Source organism: Symphodus melops (assembly GCF_947650265.1).
Source record: "Symphodus melops genome assembly, chromosome: 12".
In the NCBI taxonomy this organism is placed as follows: domain Eukaryota; kingdom Metazoa; phylum Chordata; class Actinopteri; order Labriformes; family Labridae; genus Symphodus; species Symphodus melops.
The window spans coordinates 22,733,107-22,754,363 of record NC_136702.1 but is presented as its reverse complement, the minus strand read 5'-3'; the positions used below and the strand labels follow the sequence as shown (position 1 = coordinate 22,754,363).

Genomic DNA, 21,257 nt, shown 5'->3' with positions numbered 1-21,257 from the left:
AAAACATCTCTTTTCCTGCATTCTAACCAATTTTGAGATTTTTTCTGCAACTTTTGATCTACTCGTCTACTGTTTTAGTAGATTCCTTTGCACTCAATTCATTATTAATACTATTAAACATATAGACATTGTCATTTGTGACACTTTTGAGCTGTGCAGAACCTCTCAAACTGTAGCTGCACACATTCAGAGTGTTTAATCATTTTTAGGTTTTCATGACATTAGCCTACTGGATTAAAGTTGTATTAATTAATATAATGTATTCATTAATACACAAACAATGCAAAAATAGAAATATCCAACACACACCGGTTTGCTACCCATGTAAAAGAAAACACACCCTGTCACTGTCTATTTAAACTCACATCAGTAGCCTGGCGTCTTAAAAAGTTGGTATGAACTTTTTATCCTTTTCACATTTTTATTCTTTTTGGTGTTAGAATATTTACAAGGCAGTGGTGATGAAGGCTTGCTGCAGGGCCTCAGTAGAGTCTGAAACTGCCACTTATTCTGGATCAGTGGAAATAACGGAGCAAACAAGTGAAGCACGCAGTTTAAACTTTTTTTTTTTTTTTTTTTTATTATTTGCCAACTAATGACATAGTCGTCCGTGGAATCATCTCCATACACCAAATTACCTTGAATTTAGTTAAATCTTTTTTTTTTTTTTCAAAACTAGTTTTCTACAAATACAAAAAGAAGAGAAAGACATTTCATAGAAATAAATCTGTGAGATGTTTTTAAAGGAAAGAGAAATGTTCTTTTTTTTTTTTCGATGCATCATTCTGCATCTTCACTTCCGCTTCCAGCCTCAGGTTCTGTGGTCTCGGCTTCTGCTTCCTTCTCCGGCTGCCGGAGGTCTGAAGGTTCGGGCTGAGACGTCTCCATCGGTTCCTCGGCCGGCTCAGGTTGAGGTGATGGCGTCGCCTCTGCTCGTTTCAGATCCACCTGAGAAGAATTAAAAATGTAGCACTCAATGTGAAAACCCTTTCAGTTCCAGTTTTAGCTGAATTTTGTTGGGAACAGCCTTTATGATAACATTTGAAAAATTCATTAAAATCATTTGCTAAATGTAGGGTCGCTTATGGTTCATGAGTAAGAATTGCGTTACCTTTAAGTCCTAAAAGGGATACCCACTTCTATAATGGTTCTTTGAATTTGTATTCTGTTTTGCTGTACCCTAATTCTTCCCCAATGCATCCTTACAAACAAGCATGATCATTTTATTTATCTACCACCTTTCAACCAAAGTGGGAGTATCTAAAAGGGTTTTCTGTTTGGTTGCAGCTTCATGTTACCTCTGGAGCAGTGTCCACAGTTTCCTCCTGAATCACTGGCTCAGATTCATGTTGCTCCATCGGCTCCTCCTCCTCTTTCATGACTGCCGGGAGTTGTTGAACTGGCGTATCCGACCGCTGTGGTGCTTCAACGGGAGCTTCTTCCTCAACTGGGACAGGATCTGGTTCCATCTGATAGGTAATAAGGAAAACATGACATCGTAAATAGGCAAACACTTGTGAATGTTTTTAAACATGTGGAAAAGCTCTTTACATCATACTCGTATGTTCACATACCACTTTCTCCACGACGGGCTCCACAGGCTTCGGTTCTGGTTTTTTATTGGCTTCCAGGACCAACATGATGGAGGTAGGGATGTGAGCTTGCTGTTGCAAACAAAGCAGCAGAAACAGTCGGTTTATAAGTAAATCCTAAAGGACTGAAGATGCTTAATGTGTGCAGTGAAGTTGGGAAGAAAAGGAACCTGATGAGGTGTGAAGGAGTGGACATGCAGCAGCAGAGGCTCTCTCATCTCGGGGCAGCGCTCAAACACACTGGTCAGCTGTGCAGGAGGCAGCTGGAGGAGCACGCTGAACGACTGAGGCTTCGTCCTCTGGCAGCATTTCACAAAACCCTCCCACACCTTCGGATACTTCCACACCTCCAGGGAGGAAGGACAACCGATGTCAGACAGCAAAAAGGGTGGAATATTAAGAAATGTGAAATTGGAGTTTTGAGCCGGAGTGCATCGCTGACCTGCTTGACGATGAGGCGGGACAGGATGTTCATGACGAAGCCTCCCAGACGGGGGTACATTGTGAGGGACTGGATGACGGTACGCATTAGCAGCATGGGGAGGGGACTCTGCTCCATCAGCTGCTGCATGACCACGGCCAACACCTCCGATGTGTAAACGTTCTTCTCCCCGAAGCACAGGTTGGTGGCTGTGTAAGAGAGGACATGTTTACAGCCGGGTGTTTGTACATGTGTGACCTTCACGTCAGAGTCTGTGAAGCCGTTTAACATCATAAATAAATGACACCTTTGACCGACCTTTGATGATAGACTTCATGTCACACTTGGTGGAATCGATGTTGTGTAAGGCAATGAGCAGGTCTCCTGGCGTGAGAGGGGACACAGATGAACTGCCCTCACCTGAAAGAAAACACAGCAGATACGACACTTCAGAAAACTTCACAGGTCCCCGTTTCTACAGTTTAGTTTATGTATTTTAACTTTTTTTAAAACATATCTTTGGAGCCATTTTTGCCTGGATAGGAGACCTGATAAGAGACCTGCAGCCGTAGCTCAGAACGTAGGGATTTAGGTTGGGAATCGGAGGGTCCCCGGTCTAAGACCCAATGCAGACCAAAATAGTTGTTGTTGGTCTGATAGCTTCTCGAGACAAGTGAGCAAGACACTGAACCCCCACCAGTTAAACAGGCGCTTGCAGCAGGAGGCAGCAGCTGCACACTGACGTCTCCATTAATGCATGATCGTGCACGCGTGTGATTCACAGTGTGAACCACAGTTTCCCCCTCAGGGATTAAAAAAGTCAATCAAATTTTAAAAAATGTAAACCCAAACCCACAGCTGTCCCAATTATTATTAAGATGATTGACTAAAATCATTAACAATATGACCTTCTGACAAGAACTAGCACTCCGAGTGCACAGACGTTCACGGTGCACACAGATATTAACCCGTCTGTAGTGACTCTGTGTCTCTCTGTGGAAGCACAGAGCTCCTGAATCGAAGCATGTCAGATCTATAGTACATGCACTGAGAGCGCCCTCTGCTGGAGAAAACTACACCCTGGTGCGCTGATAAACTGAATATTAGGAATTCCAATGGCTTACAGTTTGTACCCCAAGGTTCGAATGAATGCTAGAGCTTTAAATAAAATCAGACAGCACTCATGTGTATATTAGTTTGAAGTGTTTGAGCTACCTTTGTCCAACTTGTTCTTGTTTTGAGTGAAAAAAACATGAAGGATGAAAGGTGTGGTGACCTGCAGCAGAGACAGACTTACTGTGCTGAGTGCCCAATAGACGGTTGAAAACCTCCTTCACTACAATCGGGTTGAGTTTAATCAGCTTGGGCAGAGCCTGGATGACTTCGTTCTGTCAGAGAAAAACAAACAAAAAGCTGAGTGAAATCCAGCAAAGAATCATTTTTAATCACAGAGAATTCATTCCAGATGATTTAGACAAATCAACGACAAGCAGTAATATAATAATATGAAAAAGCTGAACATCCTACACGAACTGTCTGGATTGAGAGATAGGTTTGTAACAGTTTGACCTATTCAGATCAGACACACTGTTAAACTAATGAGATGAGTTTGTTTACCTTCTCCAGGCCATTGATGACTGGAATGAGGAAGCGAACATCGGGCACTCGTTTGTGGTAAAGGTCTCTGACCCTCTCGACCAGCTCAGGAGACGGAGGCACTGAACGGAGGAAAACGAGACTTGTGTTTAACATTTTCCTCCACTGTCTTCTTTGTGGTCATTGTTTTACATTCGGCTACATTTTGAGTTGGTTGACTTCTCTTCCCCATTACAGATGAACAGTGATTTTTTGTTTTTTTACCTTTATCGGTTAAAATGTGCAGACAGCGAGTGACTAACGTCTCCGCCCCTTTTGGACAGTTTTCAACCAGCAGCAGCAGCTCAGGAGAGTTCATCCCCATCCCACGGATCTGCAGAAAAATGACCACAGAGACTTTTGTGATTGTCCACAGAACAGAACAGAACAGAACTGAACAGAAAGGTTGTTCATTTCCTCTGAGACTCTTTTTTCAAGCTGAACTGTTTCCTTAGAAATCCTAAACTGACACTTTGCTTTGCAGTAACGTGTTAGTATCCTCTTTCATATTCCATCTTGGCACAATTCAGTTTCTCTCATCATCTTGAAATGAGAGAGGACAGTCAGTCTGTTTTTAGTTGGACCTGGTTTGTTTAAATTCGGATCAGTACTACAAACTAGAAAAGTAAATAAGACACGAAGCATGCACAAGAACAAAAAAGGACAAGAAGTATGTGAATAGGAGATTAAAGACACGCTCACAGTTCGTGGAGACGTACCGGCTGCTCTATCGCTCGGAGCACGCTGCGCTTGATGTCAGCGATGGCCTCGGTGTAAACTGAAGCCAGCTCGTGGACCAGCCGGTGGTTCAGAGGCAGCAGGGACAGGTAGAGGAACAAACACTGTCTCACTGTCTCTTCGGTCCAGGGGGCGGCCACCTCTGTCTCAACAAAACACACAGAGCGGTCAGATCCCAGGAACACAGGGAGGCTGGGGACAGTTTCTTATCTCTTTTCATTTTAAGGACAGGTTTGTTTTCCCCTTTCCTCCACTAATCAGTTTCAAACAGGAAGTAAACGTGCAGGCAGCAGGATGATGATGATGATGATTTGATGCAGAGAAGTTCTGATGTTATTCAGACTTTTCCTGCAGATCAGTCACAGGAGAACTCTGCAAGTTCGTTTGTACAGGGCAGCAAATAAAGTGCAGTGTGATGCATTTGAGTTGTGTGCCATGTAGTGATTTGTTTGCATTGTAGTTTCTGCAGTGTGACCACTGTACATTACAAAGCTGTTGAGCAACACGCTGTGTGTCCCTAAATCCGGCCTGTGGCACTGAAAAGAAAACGTGTCTGCACTTCTGTTAGTGAGTCCGACCTTTAACGACTCCATCCATCAATCAGTGTGTGTTTATATGATCAATATGCCTGAATCTAAAAGCCTCCTGTGATTGGTGTCATGACTGCATTATAAAATAAGTTCAGACTGTGTCCACACCCGTGTCTTTGTCGGCTCCAAAGAGCAGAGACGGAGGGTTGGGATGGACCAGGAGCTGCATGTAGTTCAGAGCAAACTTCTCGATGTAGTCCCTCAGCTGGTCCTTCTCGTACATGCGCTTCAGAAAAGCCAAGGCAGTGGTCCGCACCTGAAAGCAACAACAGACGTTACAAAGATGACAACCACAGGTGAGTTAGAGACACAAGGACAGACGATCACCTTCTCCTTCTCATGTGAGCTCAGATCCAGAAGGACGTGCAGATACTGGAACTGCCTCGAGGGCCGCTTGACGATGAGCTCCTTCAGAGTGGTCATGCCCAGATACACCCGAGACTGAAACACAAGTTAGGATGAACTGCTGGGAAACTGGATTTATGAAAAAAAGAAAAGAAAAAAAAAAAAGAAGAAGCTGTCATGAGAGCTGTCTTTTACCTCGTCCTCACAGTACCGGCGTATTACTTCCAAAGCTGATTCTGTTATAATGGGAGCCTCTAGGACCAGTTTGGTGAAAAGTCTGCAAGAGAGACGGATCATGAAAACAAAGCAGAATCATACAACACATTTACATGATCATGTTGTCGGATCACTAAAAGAAAAACATCATATTCAAAATACTCCCGCCATCACGACAGCTCAAATGAAAACACTGAAAACGTGTGAGATCATGGACTGATGAGTCTCACCCGTCTCTCTGCTCGGGTTTCTCCTGCAGGCCCGACAGCAGCGTGTAGAGACAGTGGTCGTAGCTGTCCAGCAGGCCGCTCGGCAGCTGGCTGAGGTAGGTGTTGTACTCCTGGTAGAGCAGAGAGAAGGCCAGGTCGCTCCTCGTCCTGATGTCGTCCAGAATAAATGCCAGCACGTCTTCTTTCATCATCCCTTCGAACTGTGTGACCAGCCTGGAGAGGAGCTTCACTCTGACCTGCAACACATTTACTGCATATAAATCCTGCTGCGTACTCCACAGGAACACTCTCCACTTTGGGATGCTAGCAATGTTTAAGAAGAAGAACTTCTGCATCCCAAGCTCATGTGCACACGAATCAAAGGGCTGTGATTTTTTAAGCAGTTTCTTCTAATAACAAATCTTTTCCAGGGAAGGAAGAAAATGGAGGCGAAAAGAGGCGAAAAGAGGAAATTGGACGTGTTGACTTACGTGAGACATGCCGCTCTGAGTGATGGCTTTCTCTGAGTTCAGGATGCGTTTCACCGCTCTGGAGGTCAACATTTCAATCTGAGTGTCCGACAGCGGCTGGACAACGTCGGACAGTCGAAACACTTTCTTCCTCCCGCTCGCTCCTGGCAGCCTGTGACAGAACAGAACCGTGCAGAGCGATCAGTCTGACTTGCACAAACGTCTGATCCCTGTTTGAGCTGGCGGCAGGACTCACTTTGTTTGAGCGGTGGGAAGGATGGGTTCGGGAAGCCTCTTGACCGTGGCGGGCGCCTCCGAAGCCTTTTCTTGGTAACCCCCGACAACCGAGATCGCCTGTCCCACCATCGCAGCGGGATTTCTGCGTTTGATGAGAAGGTCTTTAGCAGCCGAGTCGTCATCGCCCTCGCCTTTGACGGCTTCGTCCTCTCTGGCTTTGCACTGCTCGAGTCCTGAGACATACGAGGCGTTACGTTAGAGCAGAATCAACACAAAGGACTTCTGTATCTAATAACAATCCATCAAAAAACAGAGAGAGAATATATTATGTAGAGAAAGCATACGTTACAGTTTTCATTTATTAAATAAACCTGGAATATGATGAAGTAACTCCCTCAAGTTTGCTTCTGATTTAGTCTTGTACACATTAGTCTTTAATTAGTTGTTTATATGTTTATGTTTATAGTGAGTATTTAATGTTGACATCTGCACTGAATACTAAAGTTAAATTCTTTGTGTGTTAAACAGAAAAAAAGCTGATTCTGAAAAGGAAAACTAAGAATTCCCAATTTGTATCAGGATGAAAAACGATCAGCATCTCTTTGATTAAATCTTTAAGACTGCCTGCTCACTGATAACATGCATCACTTACAAATGCACTTTGTTATATTTGTTTAGCTACACTGTTCAAATGTGCAGCTTCGGCAAAGATAACATGAAGTTTGTATGATGTTGGTCGGCTCGTGTGTCTGTCCCTCTTTTAAACACATTGAATAGTTTTTGATCTCACTTGATGACCTCACAGAGACAATGTGTGAATCCACTGATGCCCCGCCCACAGCTGATACGATTAACCGTGACGACGCCAACCAAGGTCGCTTTGCGTCTCCCCTCACATCTGGATTGTTCGGTGGACTTGGAGTCACATTCAAGTTTTAGGTCGAGTAGGGAGAGTGACAGAACTGGATCAGCACTTTCTCCTCCTATATAAACATCTTCAACTTTAGCCATCTGAGTCTCCTAACCCCCCCCACAGTTATTCTATTTGGTCCAAAGCTTTGTCCCACATCTTCTCAGCCTTCTGTTCTGGACGTTATCATTACTGACCTGGTCCAATCCCAGCTGCAGTCATCTGCGTGGCCATGAGCCTGGCCAGATGTTTGATTTGGGCATCGGTGCCTGCCGACTCTACAGGTGTGTATGTGGCCTGGAAGGATGCTGGCATGACGTCAGGCAGGTACACCATGCTGATGAGCACCTGAGCAGAAACAGATTCAGCGTCACACACAGTCCCACCGTTTGACATTAACGGCTGCTGCTGCTGCTGCTCACCAGGTTGGCAACGTTCTCCGGGTTTAGCAGCGGGTGCAGGAACTCGGCTGTGAGGTCGATGGCGGACTGGACGACTGGAACAGCAGCTGGTTTAGGGACCGAGAGCGGGGCTGGCTCCTCTTTGTCCTCATCATCTTCCATCAGAGCCGGCTCTGAACACACAAAGAAAAACGTTTGTTTCTTTTCCCGTCTTACTAGTGGGAACAAGTCAACAGTTCATAATACTTTAGTGTATGCACAAAGAAACTCAATAAAAACACTCAACTTTCAAACTCAAGTGTGCGTTAAAAGTATTTATCCATATTTCCTCAGGGAAGGTTATTGAAAGCTTTTTGTTCTGGGAGTGACTTAAAGAGAACTTTGTCAGATTTCATGCTGGTGGTTAATTTAGTCCTTTAACAGGTTTTAAAGATGAGACTCCTCGATTGTTTTCCATGCATTTCCTCACACTCGAGTTGTAACAGAAGAGTCTAAAGACGTCATATAAGAACAGCCACTACTCACCAATCTTGACCTTTTTCCCCTCTTTGTATTGGTCATGGCGAGGTCTTTTGCGCTGCTCGCGCGGTGCCGGTGTGGATCGGGTTATTTCGCTCTGTGGCATCCCCAGGTCCAGCAGCAGGGTGCCAATCTGACCCTGAAACTCCAGGCTGCAGGGGTGCTTCAAGACCGCCACCAAGTGCAGCTTCAGATTCTTTCGCACGCTGCTGACCTGAGACTTGGCCAGGGTGGGAGGCAGGTTTGCTACAAACATACACACAAAAGGAAAAACACTTAAATAGCGTAATAGTGTCGTCTACATTCATCTATCAGTACGGCAGGTCGTCTGAGATTTGATCAGTCAGGTAACAGCAAACGTGCAATGCAATATGACGCTTTTTGCATCACATGAAGAAAACTTTCAAGCAAAGAAAAACACATTTTTCTCGTCTCAGGGCAAAATGAGGGCTGGACTCACAACCATTCAACACTACTACCATGTTTCTAATGATACACAGCTTCATGTAAATGGGTGAAGTATCCCTTTAAGTACCGTAAATTCCGGACTATTGAGCGCACCTGGATATAAGCCGCACCGGCTAAAAATAGGTAAAAAAATGTATTTGTACATATATAAGCCGCACTTGTTTATAAGCCGCAGGTGTCCACGTTATAACAAGAGCTATTTACACAGAAAGACGTGACACAAAGACATTTTTTTAACTTTTAATTAGATACGTACTACCAGTAACATCCGCAAATATGAAGCCTACTGGAAATCCTTTATCAAACAGTGTCTGTAACGCGGCTGATGAAAAAGATTACCGTAATATATTTCACAGGAAAAAGTCCATCCATTCACTGCCTCAGAATGACTTCATTACTCACTTCCTCAGTCTCTGTTGTCGCTGTCAGTGTCATCTTAACGTGCAGCAGCTCTGTTAGCTTCTTTGACAGCCAGGTCGATCGCCTTTAACTTGAAAGCTACATCATATGTATTTCTCCGTGTGTTTTCCATGATGAGGGTGCGTGCATGAAGCGCAAAATGACTGATATTAAGATCCGATGTGACAAAGTCAAATGTTTTGCGGCACAAGCTCATTGTCCCCCAAGAAAAATCCATAAATAAGCCGCATCGTTTTAAAAGCCGCAGTGTTCAAAACGTGACAAAAAAGTAGCGGCTTATAGTCCGAAATTTACGGTACATCATTAAAACTACAACTAACAAATAAAACATGTGATTAAATCATTAAAGTTGTTTTCAGCAGTGTCGCAGAATTATTGAACAAGTAAACATTTCACTGCTGCATGTGAAGATACACTTTTAACAAGTCTGATGTACAACAGGGACAGAGCACATTCATGAACATAAACATTTAAAAGTGTCTATTGCTCATAACATACCAGGATACGGTGACCTTCAGAGTTAGTGTGCAAGCGTGTCGGCGTATTGCACATTTGTCCTGACATGTTCTTGACATATTTCAGTGGCGTTTTAAGAAGTAAAAAACTTATTTTTGACGAGATTTTCATCGACTGCATAACTACTCATCAGCTGGAAAGATTTATGGTTAAAGCGGACTCAACAGAGGCTTACCATGCAGCATCTCATAGGCCTGCACCACCTCGGACATGAACATGGGCCTCTGACGGGCGATGGTGGCCAGCGAGCCCAGTGCTGTGGTGAGGTTGATGCTGGTGATGGCCGGGTGCACCATGAACTTGAGCAGCCTCTCCAGTGCGTTCTTTCCCTCCTCACACAAAACATCTGTGGATTCAAGCGGAGTCAGTTCTTACCCGTTCTTTAAAGAAACCTTCAACGTGCAGAACTAAACCGTTTACGTGCTCATAAAAGGGTTATGTTCGAACCGTAGCGGATGTATGAGTGATCTTTGGGAACTTTGTCCAGGCTGGTGTCGCCCTCCTGCCGTTTGGGGACGTCAGAGTCGGCTGTCCGTGGCGACAGAGTGATGATTAATGACTCTGTGAACTTGATGGCGTGAGTGCGCACGCCGTCATTTTCAGAGTCCAGCAGGGCCAGAACGTCCCCTTTCATCTGAGTGACCAGATCCCAGCATGCCTCCTGCCTCTCCGATACCGCTTTGGATCGCACCAACCACTGGCGAGGAAGAGGCAGAGGAGCGTGAAAAGTCAACAGATAGTTTTAGTGGTAACATGATTGTGTTGTGCATTCGATAGAGCTCTAACTTGTGTCTAAATCACACACCTGCAGAGTGACTTTATAAAGCTGGGTGAGTGTGAGGATGGCCTTCTTCACCACATTCACACTCTCGTCCTTCAGCAGCATGTTCAGGTTGGCGATCAGCCTGAGAAGGAGCTCGTTGTCTCGTTTACTGGAAAAGACAAAAGAAAAAACCATTGAGATAACTGAAAAACATTTGCTTTCATTAAAAGGAAAATTGGAAGGCTGTATTAAAAACGAAAAACTCACCAAGCTTCCTCGATGAAGCCGATGACATATTTTCTCACTTCGATAGACTTGTCGGTCTGAAAGGCGATCATCTCCTACAACATAATCAAGCCAAAGGAAGAAGTGTTTAATGACATTAACACTGTGCTGTGTTACCCATTAGCTTCTTTATTTCAAAGTAAAGGTAGCTAAGAAAACTTTGTTTACTTACATCCAAGAAGTTGTCGAGAAGAGACGGGTCCTTGTTGAGGATCAGCTCCTGGACCTGAAAAAAGCACAGATTCAGTAAAGTCCTGCGTGCACTTTCTGAATGAGTCCTGATGAAAAATCAAACTAACCTGTTTGAGCCCTGTGAGTTTTTCATCCGTGGGCGTCAGGGCCGCCTGATTCAGAAGATCCACCACCTGGAATGGAAAAGCAAACACTTGCTTTCGTAGGTTTTTTTATCTTTACAGACATCAAAATAATGTAAAAATAATCTCACTGCACCAAAACAGAAGTAGATTAAAAAAATGGTGTAATATAGAAAGTTAGGGACGTAAAGATAAATCGATTCATATCAGTACTCTGACACAGTGAGCGTCAGCAGCTGGAGATTTAGAAAATCATCCATCGTCTTTTAAATAATGTGAGGTGTGGAAACAGTTTGGCTTCAAGACAGAAAATGAAAAGAGGTGAAAAGATAATAGATGAGACAAAAAACTGTGTGTACATATCACAAGAAGAAACAACACAACCAACAGTCTCTTCAGTCTCATTCAGTAAACTTAAAATAAAGAGTTTACTAAGAGACTCACCTTTTCACTGGTTGTCATGTCGATGACATGGGGGGCTGCAGTGTCCCCCTCCTCTAAAGAAACCTCCATGATGCTGTGCTGCTTCTTTCACACAGTTAACAACATCATCATGACCTTCTCCTTTAAATCCTGCAGGAACGAACAACAAACTTAAATCTGCAGATTTAATATCAATGACTTTTAAAGCGCATCAGGTCACAGCTACTCTTTACTAAAAAATAAATTAATTAAAAATCTAAAATACAACAGCTTCAAACCACTAAAAAACACTTAAACGTTATCTTTTCTGTCAAAAAAATAAAGCGTTGTCGATTAGCTTGCTAGCAACATGCTAACAGCACTGTCAGCTATAAAACAACAATAAAAACAGACGTGAGATACTTACACGTCACTGCAGAGACTCTCAGAACCGTGTATTTAGTGTTACTATTTTGAATCACTTAATAATGCTTTAGCTGTAAAATATTCAATAAGCTAAGTGACTTTAATAGCTCAGTATGGAAGCAACCATGTTTAGCGGCATCACTTCTTCTTCTACGGTTTGTAAACACGCAGCATAAGGACAGCGCCCCCTGCTGGTCACCGCGCGGTACTTCTTCCAGCGCCTCCACTCTCCCTGTTTTATGTTTTTATTCAACTGTTTTAATATTAATTATATTATATTTAATATTTCAATGGGGTTTTTGCTGCCTTTCTCTTTATATTTAAGATTATTTTAGTCTCACTTACGTATTTTAGCATTTTTATGTACACACAAACCACATAAAATGTCGATTTATTCTCTTAAATGTTTGAGCCGTAGACTGTAAATTTACGTTATTCTTTATTCATGATTTATTCTCTATCAATGCAGAACGTGTAAAAGTAGTAAAACTGAAAACATAGGACAGAAGTAAAATCTCAGAGCACACAGTCGATATTTTCATTTTTAACAAGTTGTTACAGATACATCCAATGAATTTAATTGTACGATTTAATATAAAATATAACACATCTGCTTACAATGTTATTTGTATTTGACATCCATTTTATGTTATAGTCAGATAATCCATTTTATTTAACAAAAGGACAAACAATTGGCCTTGGACACACGTCGACATCATATTGATCTTTTATGCAATAGGGAAGGCAAATTATTTTATCATTTATTGAATAAAACCTTTACCTTTAATTTACAAACCTTTAATTTACTTTTTTTTTTTTTTTTTACAAATTTACAAAATTTACAAACTTTTCTGAATAAAACTAATAACACAATAACTTTTATTTGGGAAACTAACCGGAAGTTGCCATATTTCGTCGCTGATCTTGCGAAACACTGTAACTAACCTCGCGAGATTACGTGGAGCAGCTCCGTGGACTGTGTTCTAGGTTTCTGACTATAGTTTGTCACAGTTGTGGAAGTCAATATATATATTTTCCAGGTGAGGCTCCCTCCGTGTTTAAATGAAAGCTGTGGTTCTCGCCGCCGGGTACGGGACCAGGCTGCAGCGGGATGTGCGGGCAGACAGCAGCGGGAGGTTCGCTCACCTGGCCGGGGTTGCCAAGCCGCTGCTCCCGGTGGGCCGATGTGCTCTGATATCACACTGGGTCAATGCTCTGACCTCCTCTGCATGTGTGGACGGCATTTATGTTGTTGTAAGTCTAAATAGCACAAAGTGTCAGAGGTTTGAGGAACTTGCATCAGGATTGTCATATTGTGCAAATGGGGGAAAAAAGTTTGAAAAAGTTAATTTGTAGTGGATTTTTTAAAATTAATTAATTAATTCCTCCAAGCATCATTCATCTCCATCATGTCTGCAGGTGTCCTGTTTCTTTTTTCCCTCCTACAGATGGATAATTCTCTTACATTTTTCTATGTTGAATTTAATTTACTTTCACATTGATGATGATAAGCATGCAACGCTTAGTATGGCAACACAAATGAGTGCTGTTAGATGGGGTGGGGGCTCCTAATGGAGGACTCCTACTGTCACTACAGTAGTTGAATGCCTTGCCTGCCTGTTGACAAGCAGCGCCTGTGATGCACTTGTTTGACAGACTGCTCTACATGCTGCAGAAAATGGGAACAACGTACATTATGGAGTAAAATAAATATGATCAGTGCATCAGCACTGGGAATAATCATCAAATAAAATGTCTTAGAAACATTCCTTTAATTATCCATCTTTTAACAAGAGGACGTTTTTATGGGCAAAGTAAGATTTTCTTAAATGTGTACCTCTTGTGGAGTTCAGATTTCGGTTAAAGTTCGATATGTTAAATAAACGTGACATTTCCTCTGATAGATAGAGCTGAACTGAAGCTGATGATTCAGCTCTCCTGTTTTTCTCTTTCTAGACGAACGCTCTGTACCAGGCTGCGTTTGAAGAGTGGGCCTCACATTTCACAAACGTCAAGATTCTCAGCGATGGGACCAAAAGCAATGATGTAAAATACAGTTTGTGTTTGAATGTGTTATTGATGAATACGATTCATACATCCAATCTTTCACCAGCGTTTTCCTCTCAGCGTTTCAAACTCTAATTTAAGTCGCTCTCTTCTGTGGACAGGAGCGTCTCGGTGCAGTGGCCTGTCTGCAACTGGCAGTAACGCACTTCAACATCAAGGAGCATGTGGTTGTGATTGGAGGGTATGTTATCTCGACGATGGGTGCTAAAAGGTTGTATTGCTTCAGCCAGCAGCCCAGAACAGGCTGTACTGTGAATCAGAGGACTTCCTGTAAATGGGCACGCATTCATCACTGGTGGGCTCATACGGATTTAAGAAGTGGCCGTCAACATTACACACAGCAGAGAACAGAGCGTACACAATCAGACAGTCATTATATTGCCCTCTTTAAAGCAACAACACTCACTTGTTTTCTATGAGTGGAGTCTGGTTTCATAAACGGAAGCATCTGCTCTTCAACCGATTGCTTCTGCAGAGATCCTTCCTAAAGTGTGTGAGCCAGTCAGTGGCAACAACAAGCTGTGTCAGTGAACGTACTTTGTTCAGATCTTTACCACCAAGAAGTAAGTGGCAGCCATGACAGTCTGTTCACAGCTTCCAGGTGAAGCAACAGCTGGAGCAATTGTAAAACTTTCTGAACGTGTGTGTCATCTGAACTCCAACATCTTAAACGTGTCCCAGGTTTAAAATGATCAGATGAACCCTTCAATAGGTGAACAATGAAAATCAGTTTCTGTGTTTCACAGTGACACCCTCTTTAAAGAAGACTTCAGCCTCAGTGAAGTCCACAAGAGATTCTCTGACCTCCAAGCCCAGTGTGAGGACAACTGTCTGCTGCTGTCTTATCAGTGCAAAGACGACGGTGAGTCTTTTCAGCGTCTGCTGAAAAAAAGAAACCTGTCGAAGTGGATCTTTGTAAAAATCCTGAAGTGTCCAGCCTCATGCTCAAAATCCCCTCTGTGTCGTTTGTCTGGACAGAAACGGGTAAATATGGGATTTTAGAAGTGGACGGTGATCTGCGCGTCCTGTGCATGAAGGAGAAACCTCTTCCTTCTGAGACAAAGTCAAGGAGAGCTGTGAGTTCATAACAAACACTGAATTAAAATCACACTTATCCTTTTGAAATAAATGAGTTTAGGACTGAAAAGACCTGCACTCCAGATTCTGTTTTAGAGATTATGTAGGAGCTAAATAATGGCCCGACTGTATTAGTCAAGTAATAAATACTTTCTGTGTCTCGTCATTATCTTATTTTGAAGGAACACAAAGGTTAAGGTCCGGACAGCTTAATCTGAGGGTGTAAACATCCACAGCTGTCCGCAGGTTGTAAATCTATCAGCCTGATTTAACACCCGAAGGAAAAAAAAAACATAGTGTGCTATGAAGTTAATTAATAAGTGGAGCAGAGGTGGACTTTAAAGGCAGAGTTGCAGGTCTTTGAGAGGCAGAAGTCTTGCTAATTGCGAGATGTTGAAATACTTATGTGCAGCAATAAATTACAAATAAATTATTTAAAGATCGTAAAATGTGATTTCCTGATTTGTGTTTAATTCTGTCTCTCACGGTGGAAATGCACCTCAGATTTCAGACCTTTCCATAACTCCTACATGGGAGAACTTGCCGTTCCTTACTGTAAAGGTTATAAAAAGAGCAACAGGAAAGATCATCCACAGATGACGACACCCAACATACAAACTGTGTGAACATGTTTGAACAGCATTTATATTTCATTCATAATCACACTCTGTCTTTCAGTGTCCCTGTTTCTACGTGTTCTCTAAGAAAAGCCTTCCTCTGCTGGACGCCTTCATGGAGGAAAAGAAGGTCAATACAGTCACTCAAATTAAAAGTAAAATGTTAATTTATTATCATGTTTAATGTTTTGGGTTTTTTATGAACAGGAGGCTCCTATTGAGGAGAAAGATGCTCCAGGAATCTTTGTGTCGTGGCTCATCCCAAGGTCAAGTCCTCAAAATCAAAGCCTGATTGTCCACTTCTGCTCTGTGACGCTCGCTGTTCTTCCTGTCTGCATGAGCTGAGTGATGAAGGTTTATAAATATTAAAGATGTGTTTTTGCTCTCCTTTCAGGAAGCCCGTGTACGTCCATGAGATCTCCGGGCGTTTCGATGTTGGAAACCTGCCCTCCTACATTGAATGTGACCTTTACTTCAAAGAAAAACAAGATGTCCTCTCTTACATGGTGTAGAAAAATCTGCCATATTTATTTCATCATGAGAAAAAGATCAAACCAAACAAATGTCTGAAACCGTAAATCAATAATTACATCTGTAAATATGTTTTTAATATTTTCTAATGAACATTTTCTATTAAAATGATTTTCATACAGTCTACCCTGTGAGCAGTCTCGTACATTTGTCCGACGCCTTCTCGCGTTTATCCTCCATCTTTGCGATGCGGGAGCCGAACTGCATGGCTCTCTTGGGCAGGACGGCTGATTGGCCGAGACCGAGCTGCCTGGCTGTCAATCTCAGGAGGAGTTTCTCCCCGACCCCCCGAGGAAGAGTCAGATCGGCTTTTTCCCACATTGGCAGAGAATTCAAGAAGCTCACCACGTCCTCGTCCAAGTAGGGAAACCTGCAGAGGCCAGAGTTAGCTCAACGCAGCGAGCACTCCGCTTCTTTTAATGTTTGAAGAGAATTCACCAAATGTCTTTTATTAATAAAACTGAACAGACTACAGAACTACTTCTACCTGCTGACAGCACCGTCAATTAAGAAATGAAAGCTGTAGCTGCGTTCTGATCATATTTTCATGGCTGATATTTAAGTGCAATCAGACGCATCAGGTGATGCAGATCAGAGGAGTTCACCCTGCAGGACTCGACGTTAAAGATTCATTAAGTCTTAAAAACGCTGCCTCGCACAGACTCACCTCGCCTCTCTCCCGTGGTCGCCTATCACTCGGTCGTCTCGACCCAGGTTCCTGGAAGAGATCCTGCCCAGCTCCATGGCCAGCTCCCGGATCAGTCCCTCGTGTCCCGACGCCTTGAATCGGACTCTGTGTCTGGAGTAACCGGCGAGCTGCTCGTCTGCTCCGATTCCTGTGAGAATCACCTGCAGGGCGGAGGAGCGACGCAGAAGAGCTTCAGCATGGAAGAGCAGCACTGTGACACACTGACCACTATTTTTATTTTGTGTTTTAAACGTTTTGAGAAGGAAGAATCAGAGACATTTTGATGTTTTAACAGAACAAGTAGAACTCTACTGAACTCTAACATGCAATGACACCCCACTCATTTCTATTTCAGCAATAATCACTTTTCTACTACTGCAGGATTCCTGTGCAGCACTTCATCTCTTGAATGCACCTTTCTGTTCTGAATGCCTGAATGTTGTGTGTGTAAGGTGAAGTATCTCTGCACACTGCTTCATGCCAACAAAAGGCTTTCTATTCTAAAGTCTGATGTCTGCTCTTCACCTTTGCTGACGATGTGAAGGCTCTCTGGTCGTGGTCGGAGATGAAGCCTTTCCCTCTGGATGCAAACCACACAGCACATCCAATACTGTCATCCAGCACCGTGTCCAGTGGATACACCAGATGACAAACGCGCTCCTGTCGCATTTCCTGCAGCTCCTCCTGCGTCACATCGACTTCAACAAAATTCCATCTTCTCTCAGGGTTCAAGTCTTGTAGTTCCTTGAGACCGGCTCTTCCTGTGATTCTGTCAGGAACATCGAAGGGCCCCGATGTTTGACACTCAGGTTTCTGCTGTGTGGGTTTCTTATTGTTGTTGTGCTTTTTGGGTTTCTTCGCAGACTCTTTCTGCTTCTTTGGCTCCTGTAGTTTGAACGCTACATTAAGGAGGTCTATTGGTTCATGAGCAGGTATGTGACGATCAGCTAACACAGCCAGGATCATTGAATCGATCCCTCCGGAGAAGAGGACAGCAACACTGGCCTGCTCGTCCGAGGGAGGGGGATCGTCCTGCGTCCTGAAAGGCAGAGACTGAACACGTCGTCTTATCGCCTCGCTGAGAACATCGACAAGACCGCTCACATCCTGTTTTTTCTCTTTGCTGGCAAGCAGCTGCTCCAAATCCTTCACGCATGAGTCTGAATGGAGTTCTTGTTCTTCTTCTGTTGGCTCTGGGATGGATGTATTCAGAGGGCACACAGGTGAGGTGAGCACCAGGCCTGCCGTGTTCATCACAGCACTGCAGCAGCGTGGCACACACTCCAATATAGCTTCACTGCAGCCCGAGTCAAGAGGCCTTCCTCCATGAGCCCAGGGAAAAACCTCAAACGTCACTGACCCAGCTTCTGTGGCGGCCTTCAGATCGATCCGGTACACGCCAACAGCTGGGACTTCTTGCCAAGCGGACTGATCGAGTTCAGAACTGTAGGCTGCAACAGAAGTCAGAGTCAAGGCTTTTCTGTTCTCATCAAATTTCCACAGCAGGCTCCGCCTACCAAAGAAGTCTCGACCAAACCAGAGGCAGTCTGCAGCCTTCTGGAGGTAAACGAACCCCCATGGTCCGCGGATGGAGGACAAAACTGACAAGATCTCTGAGGGACTGGTGCAGGGTGAAAGACGCCGAGAGATAACAGCGGTGTCGTTTTCCTCCGGCGTCACAGGGACACCTCCAAAAATCTCCCCGTTCCACAGAAGGACATTTCCAGCGTCGTCGTGAAGCGGCTGAGGGGTGAGAACACCTCTCATGTGAAGAACGTGGGCAGAGAACAGACACTGATGGCAGGAGTTTGTGCCTTTAACTGTGACGTCTCGGCTGGAGTCAGGCCCTCTTCTCTTTAAATGTTCGTAGATCTTTTTGTCCCACTCAAACTGAGCAGGTGACAGACTCAGCAGGCAGAATATACCGCACATTGTGGAGGTCAAGTCTTACAAATCCTGCAGCTCCTTCTTCAGGTTGTCCAGTTCCCCTGGAAACAGAAAATATCCTCCTTAAAGTTCCTCTACGACACACTGAAGAACATTCAGATGAGATGGACTGATGGATCAAGCTAAATGATGTCCATTTACTCCAGCTTACAGCTCTGAAACTTACTTTTGCTTGAACTCAGTGTCTGACCTCTGTCAGCGAGAAAGAAGATGTTGCTGTTCCTCTGCTGGATGTAGACTTTCTGAGGGGAAATTAGAAACAAAATCGATGTTAATGCATGTTGTTAACATCAGAAAAAAACACATTTCTCTTCATAGTTTACCGGTGCCCATCAGGTATTGTAGGAGCCATTTTGTGTTTATTGTTATTGGCATGTTATTTAGTTTAGATATTTCTTGTATATTATTTTCCACTAGGGACACTGAAGGCACAGGGGTGTTTATTTAGGAGCATAGGTGACAGGAAGGGGAGGGAACAGGTAGGGGGAGCACAAACAGTTCTCACCAGACCAGCACTCATGTCAGACCAGCACTCATGTTACCACCAGCACTAAGAAAAACCACTGGAAAATGGTATGTTTTGTTCTCATTTTATCATCATCAATTCACTACAATAAACCGTCAAGTCAACAACAATTACAACTGGACTGTCATGATTCGCCTCTGCGTTAAAACTTCATCCCTGCCTGCCTGTTAATGGCAATCAAATAAAAGGAAGTACAAAATTGGGGACAATGTTATTGTTCCCTCAGTGCTCCGTCTGCACCACAGACTGTAAATATTACAGTCCGAAAATGGACCTCACGCATGAGGTAGAGAACAAGCAGGGAGACAGGGAGGCTCATGATTGGTTCATCAGATTGGCACCTCGTGGCAGGCATTGGTTGAAGTTTTTAAAGGCTTACAAACTGCTACAGGTGACGGATTTTCCTCATTCCCTTTTCAGAGAACAGGGGTTATTTATTTCTGTCAGGACCTAAAAACCGTTTAAACCAAAATCTTAAAAAGTGTACCCGGAGAAAATGACCAACCCTGCCTTTAACTCCAGTAATGATTTGACTTTCACTTATACTGGAGTCATATTTGACCAGGAGTCTCTCTTATTGTTCACTTCCTACACCACTGGTTAAGACACTTTAGGTCTTACACATCTTTTGTAACCATGACAACCAACCACCACGCCTTCTACCGGAAGGTACCAAATTAACGCGGTCATCTTCTTCACATATACATGACTGAATAAACAAATAAAAGGACGTTTAAGTGTTTTCCGTAACACTTTACTCACCCTGGTTTTCCTCAGGTTTGAAAGCTCGTCCACCACCACCTTCTGCTCCTTTATCTGCAAGTAGATTAACAATTTAATGTTTTTAATTATGTATTTTACTTATCAGATAAATCCGAAATTAAACGTGAGAAGAGGTGAATGTCGGTCCATTATTATTATTTTGATGCACTTCCATAGTCATGTTGTGCAGGTAAATAGAGTAACCTTTGTGTTCAGCTCCTCCTTCAGCTCACTCTGTCCTTCTTCGTCGTTTTTTGAAGACATGTTGCTCAAAGGCTCGATGGAAAAACACAGTTTATGAATCAGAAAATATATAACTGTAGTAGAAGTGAACAGACGATCACATGGTGGTGTTGTGAAGGTCTGAAAGCTGTTCCGGTTGTGGAGATCTGTCAGATTGGCTCCTTACTGCCCCCTAGAGGAAGGAGGGTAAAACACATTAAATATTATTAGCAACACTCGCCATATTAGATATTAAATGTATCTAATAATCCGTGTCAAAAATACGTTATACGTCATCATCATTGTTGCACTCTGTTGTTGGACATGATGCACAAATACTCATGCATCCTATGGATATGCATGTATGAAGATAGTGAGAGTGAGGGGCTGGTGCGGTGTGGAAGATAAGGTGCCTTGCTCAAGGGGACCTCAGCAGTCCTCAGAAAGTGAAGTGGCACCTCTTCAGACCAATTTCCAGACTTGCACTGGGACTTGAGATGACGACCCTCTGGTTCCCAACCCAGGTCTTCCCAGACTGAGTCACAGTCAAAGTAATGACACTAAAAGTATCTTTAAAATATGTTACTTAATATTATTATATGGTATTTAATATTCCCAAAGAAGAATAGTCATTTTACATCCTGGTTGCATGTGAGTGGACTACTTTGGCAGCCCCATTTGTGTCCCCCTGCTGGCCATCATAGTACATGTTTTAGACAGTTTAACTTAATAATCTGTGGTATTTTAAATGTAATATCGTACATTATGCCTTAACCTAAAGAAACATGTTCAAGAACCTGAGATTTGCCGGCCTTGTTGAGGTCAACAGCTGGTTACAAGAAAAACCTGAATGACACAATTTGTTCATCTGGCTCCTGCTGTGAGTCAAGCAACCTTTGAAACTTCCAGCTGTGCCAGACAAACACACCTGTGTTTGATCTCA

At 43.3% G+C, this 21,257-nt stretch overlaps 3 protein-coding genes across 3 annotated transcripts; 1 reads left to right on the top strand and 2 right to left on the bottom strand.

The window, feature by feature from the left end:
* Nucleotides 1-634: 634 nt before the first annotated feature.
* sympk (symplekin) lies at nt 635-12,069 on the bottom strand. The gene is made up of 27 exons (XM_079358356.1): nt 11,879-12,069; nt 11,494-11,622; nt 11,035-11,100; nt 10,908-10,961; nt 10,718-10,791; nt 10,493-10,619; nt 10,135-10,384; nt 9,863-10,033; nt 8,290-8,529; nt 7,786-7,937; nt 7,561-7,711; nt 6,473-6,686; nt 6,238-6,388; nt 5,768-6,003; nt 5,517-5,598; nt 5,304-5,417; nt 5,085-5,232; nt 4,368-4,528; nt 3,874-3,982; nt 3,631-3,731; nt 3,311-3,401; nt 2,332-2,433; nt 2,035-2,222; nt 1,763-1,939; nt 1,575-1,664; nt 1,299-1,469; nt 635-948 (listed from the first exon to the last, which is right to left on the bottom strand). Exons 2-27 carry the CDS (start codon nt 11,560-11,562, stop codon nt 781-783), a joined length of 3,657 nt encoding a protein of 1,218 aa, XP_079214482.1. The 5' UTR covers nt 11,563-11,622; nt 11,879-12,069; the 3' UTR covers nt 635-780.
* Nucleotides 12,070-12,818: 749 nt separating this feature from the next.
* LOC306832559 (uncharacterized protein) lies at nt 12,819-16,295 on the top strand. Its single transcript, XM_079357343.1, has 8 exons — nt 12,819-13,131; nt 13,834-13,923; nt 14,046-14,125; nt 14,691-14,806; nt 14,923-15,020; nt 15,700-15,768; nt 15,846-15,904; nt 16,033-16,295. Exons 1-8 carry the CDS (start codon nt 12,940-12,942, stop codon nt 16,148-16,150), a joined length of 822 nt encoding a protein of 273 aa, XP_079213469.1. The 5' UTR covers nt 12,819-12,939; the 3' UTR covers nt 16,151-16,295.
* Nucleotides 16,143-19,047, bottom strand: asnsd1 (asparagine synthetase domain containing 1). The gene is made up of 4 exons (XM_079357342.1): nt 18,971-19,047; nt 17,383-18,845; nt 16,837-17,018; nt 16,143-16,539 (listed from the first exon to the last, which is right to left on the bottom strand). The coding sequence occupies exons 2-4, from the start codon at nt 18,787-18,789 to the stop codon at nt 16,293-16,295; spliced, it is 1,836 nt and encodes a 611-aa protein (XP_079213468.1). The 5' UTR covers nt 18,790-18,845; nt 18,971-19,047; the 3' UTR covers nt 16,143-16,292.
* Between the last annotated feature and the right edge of the window lie 2,210 nt (nt 19,048-21,257).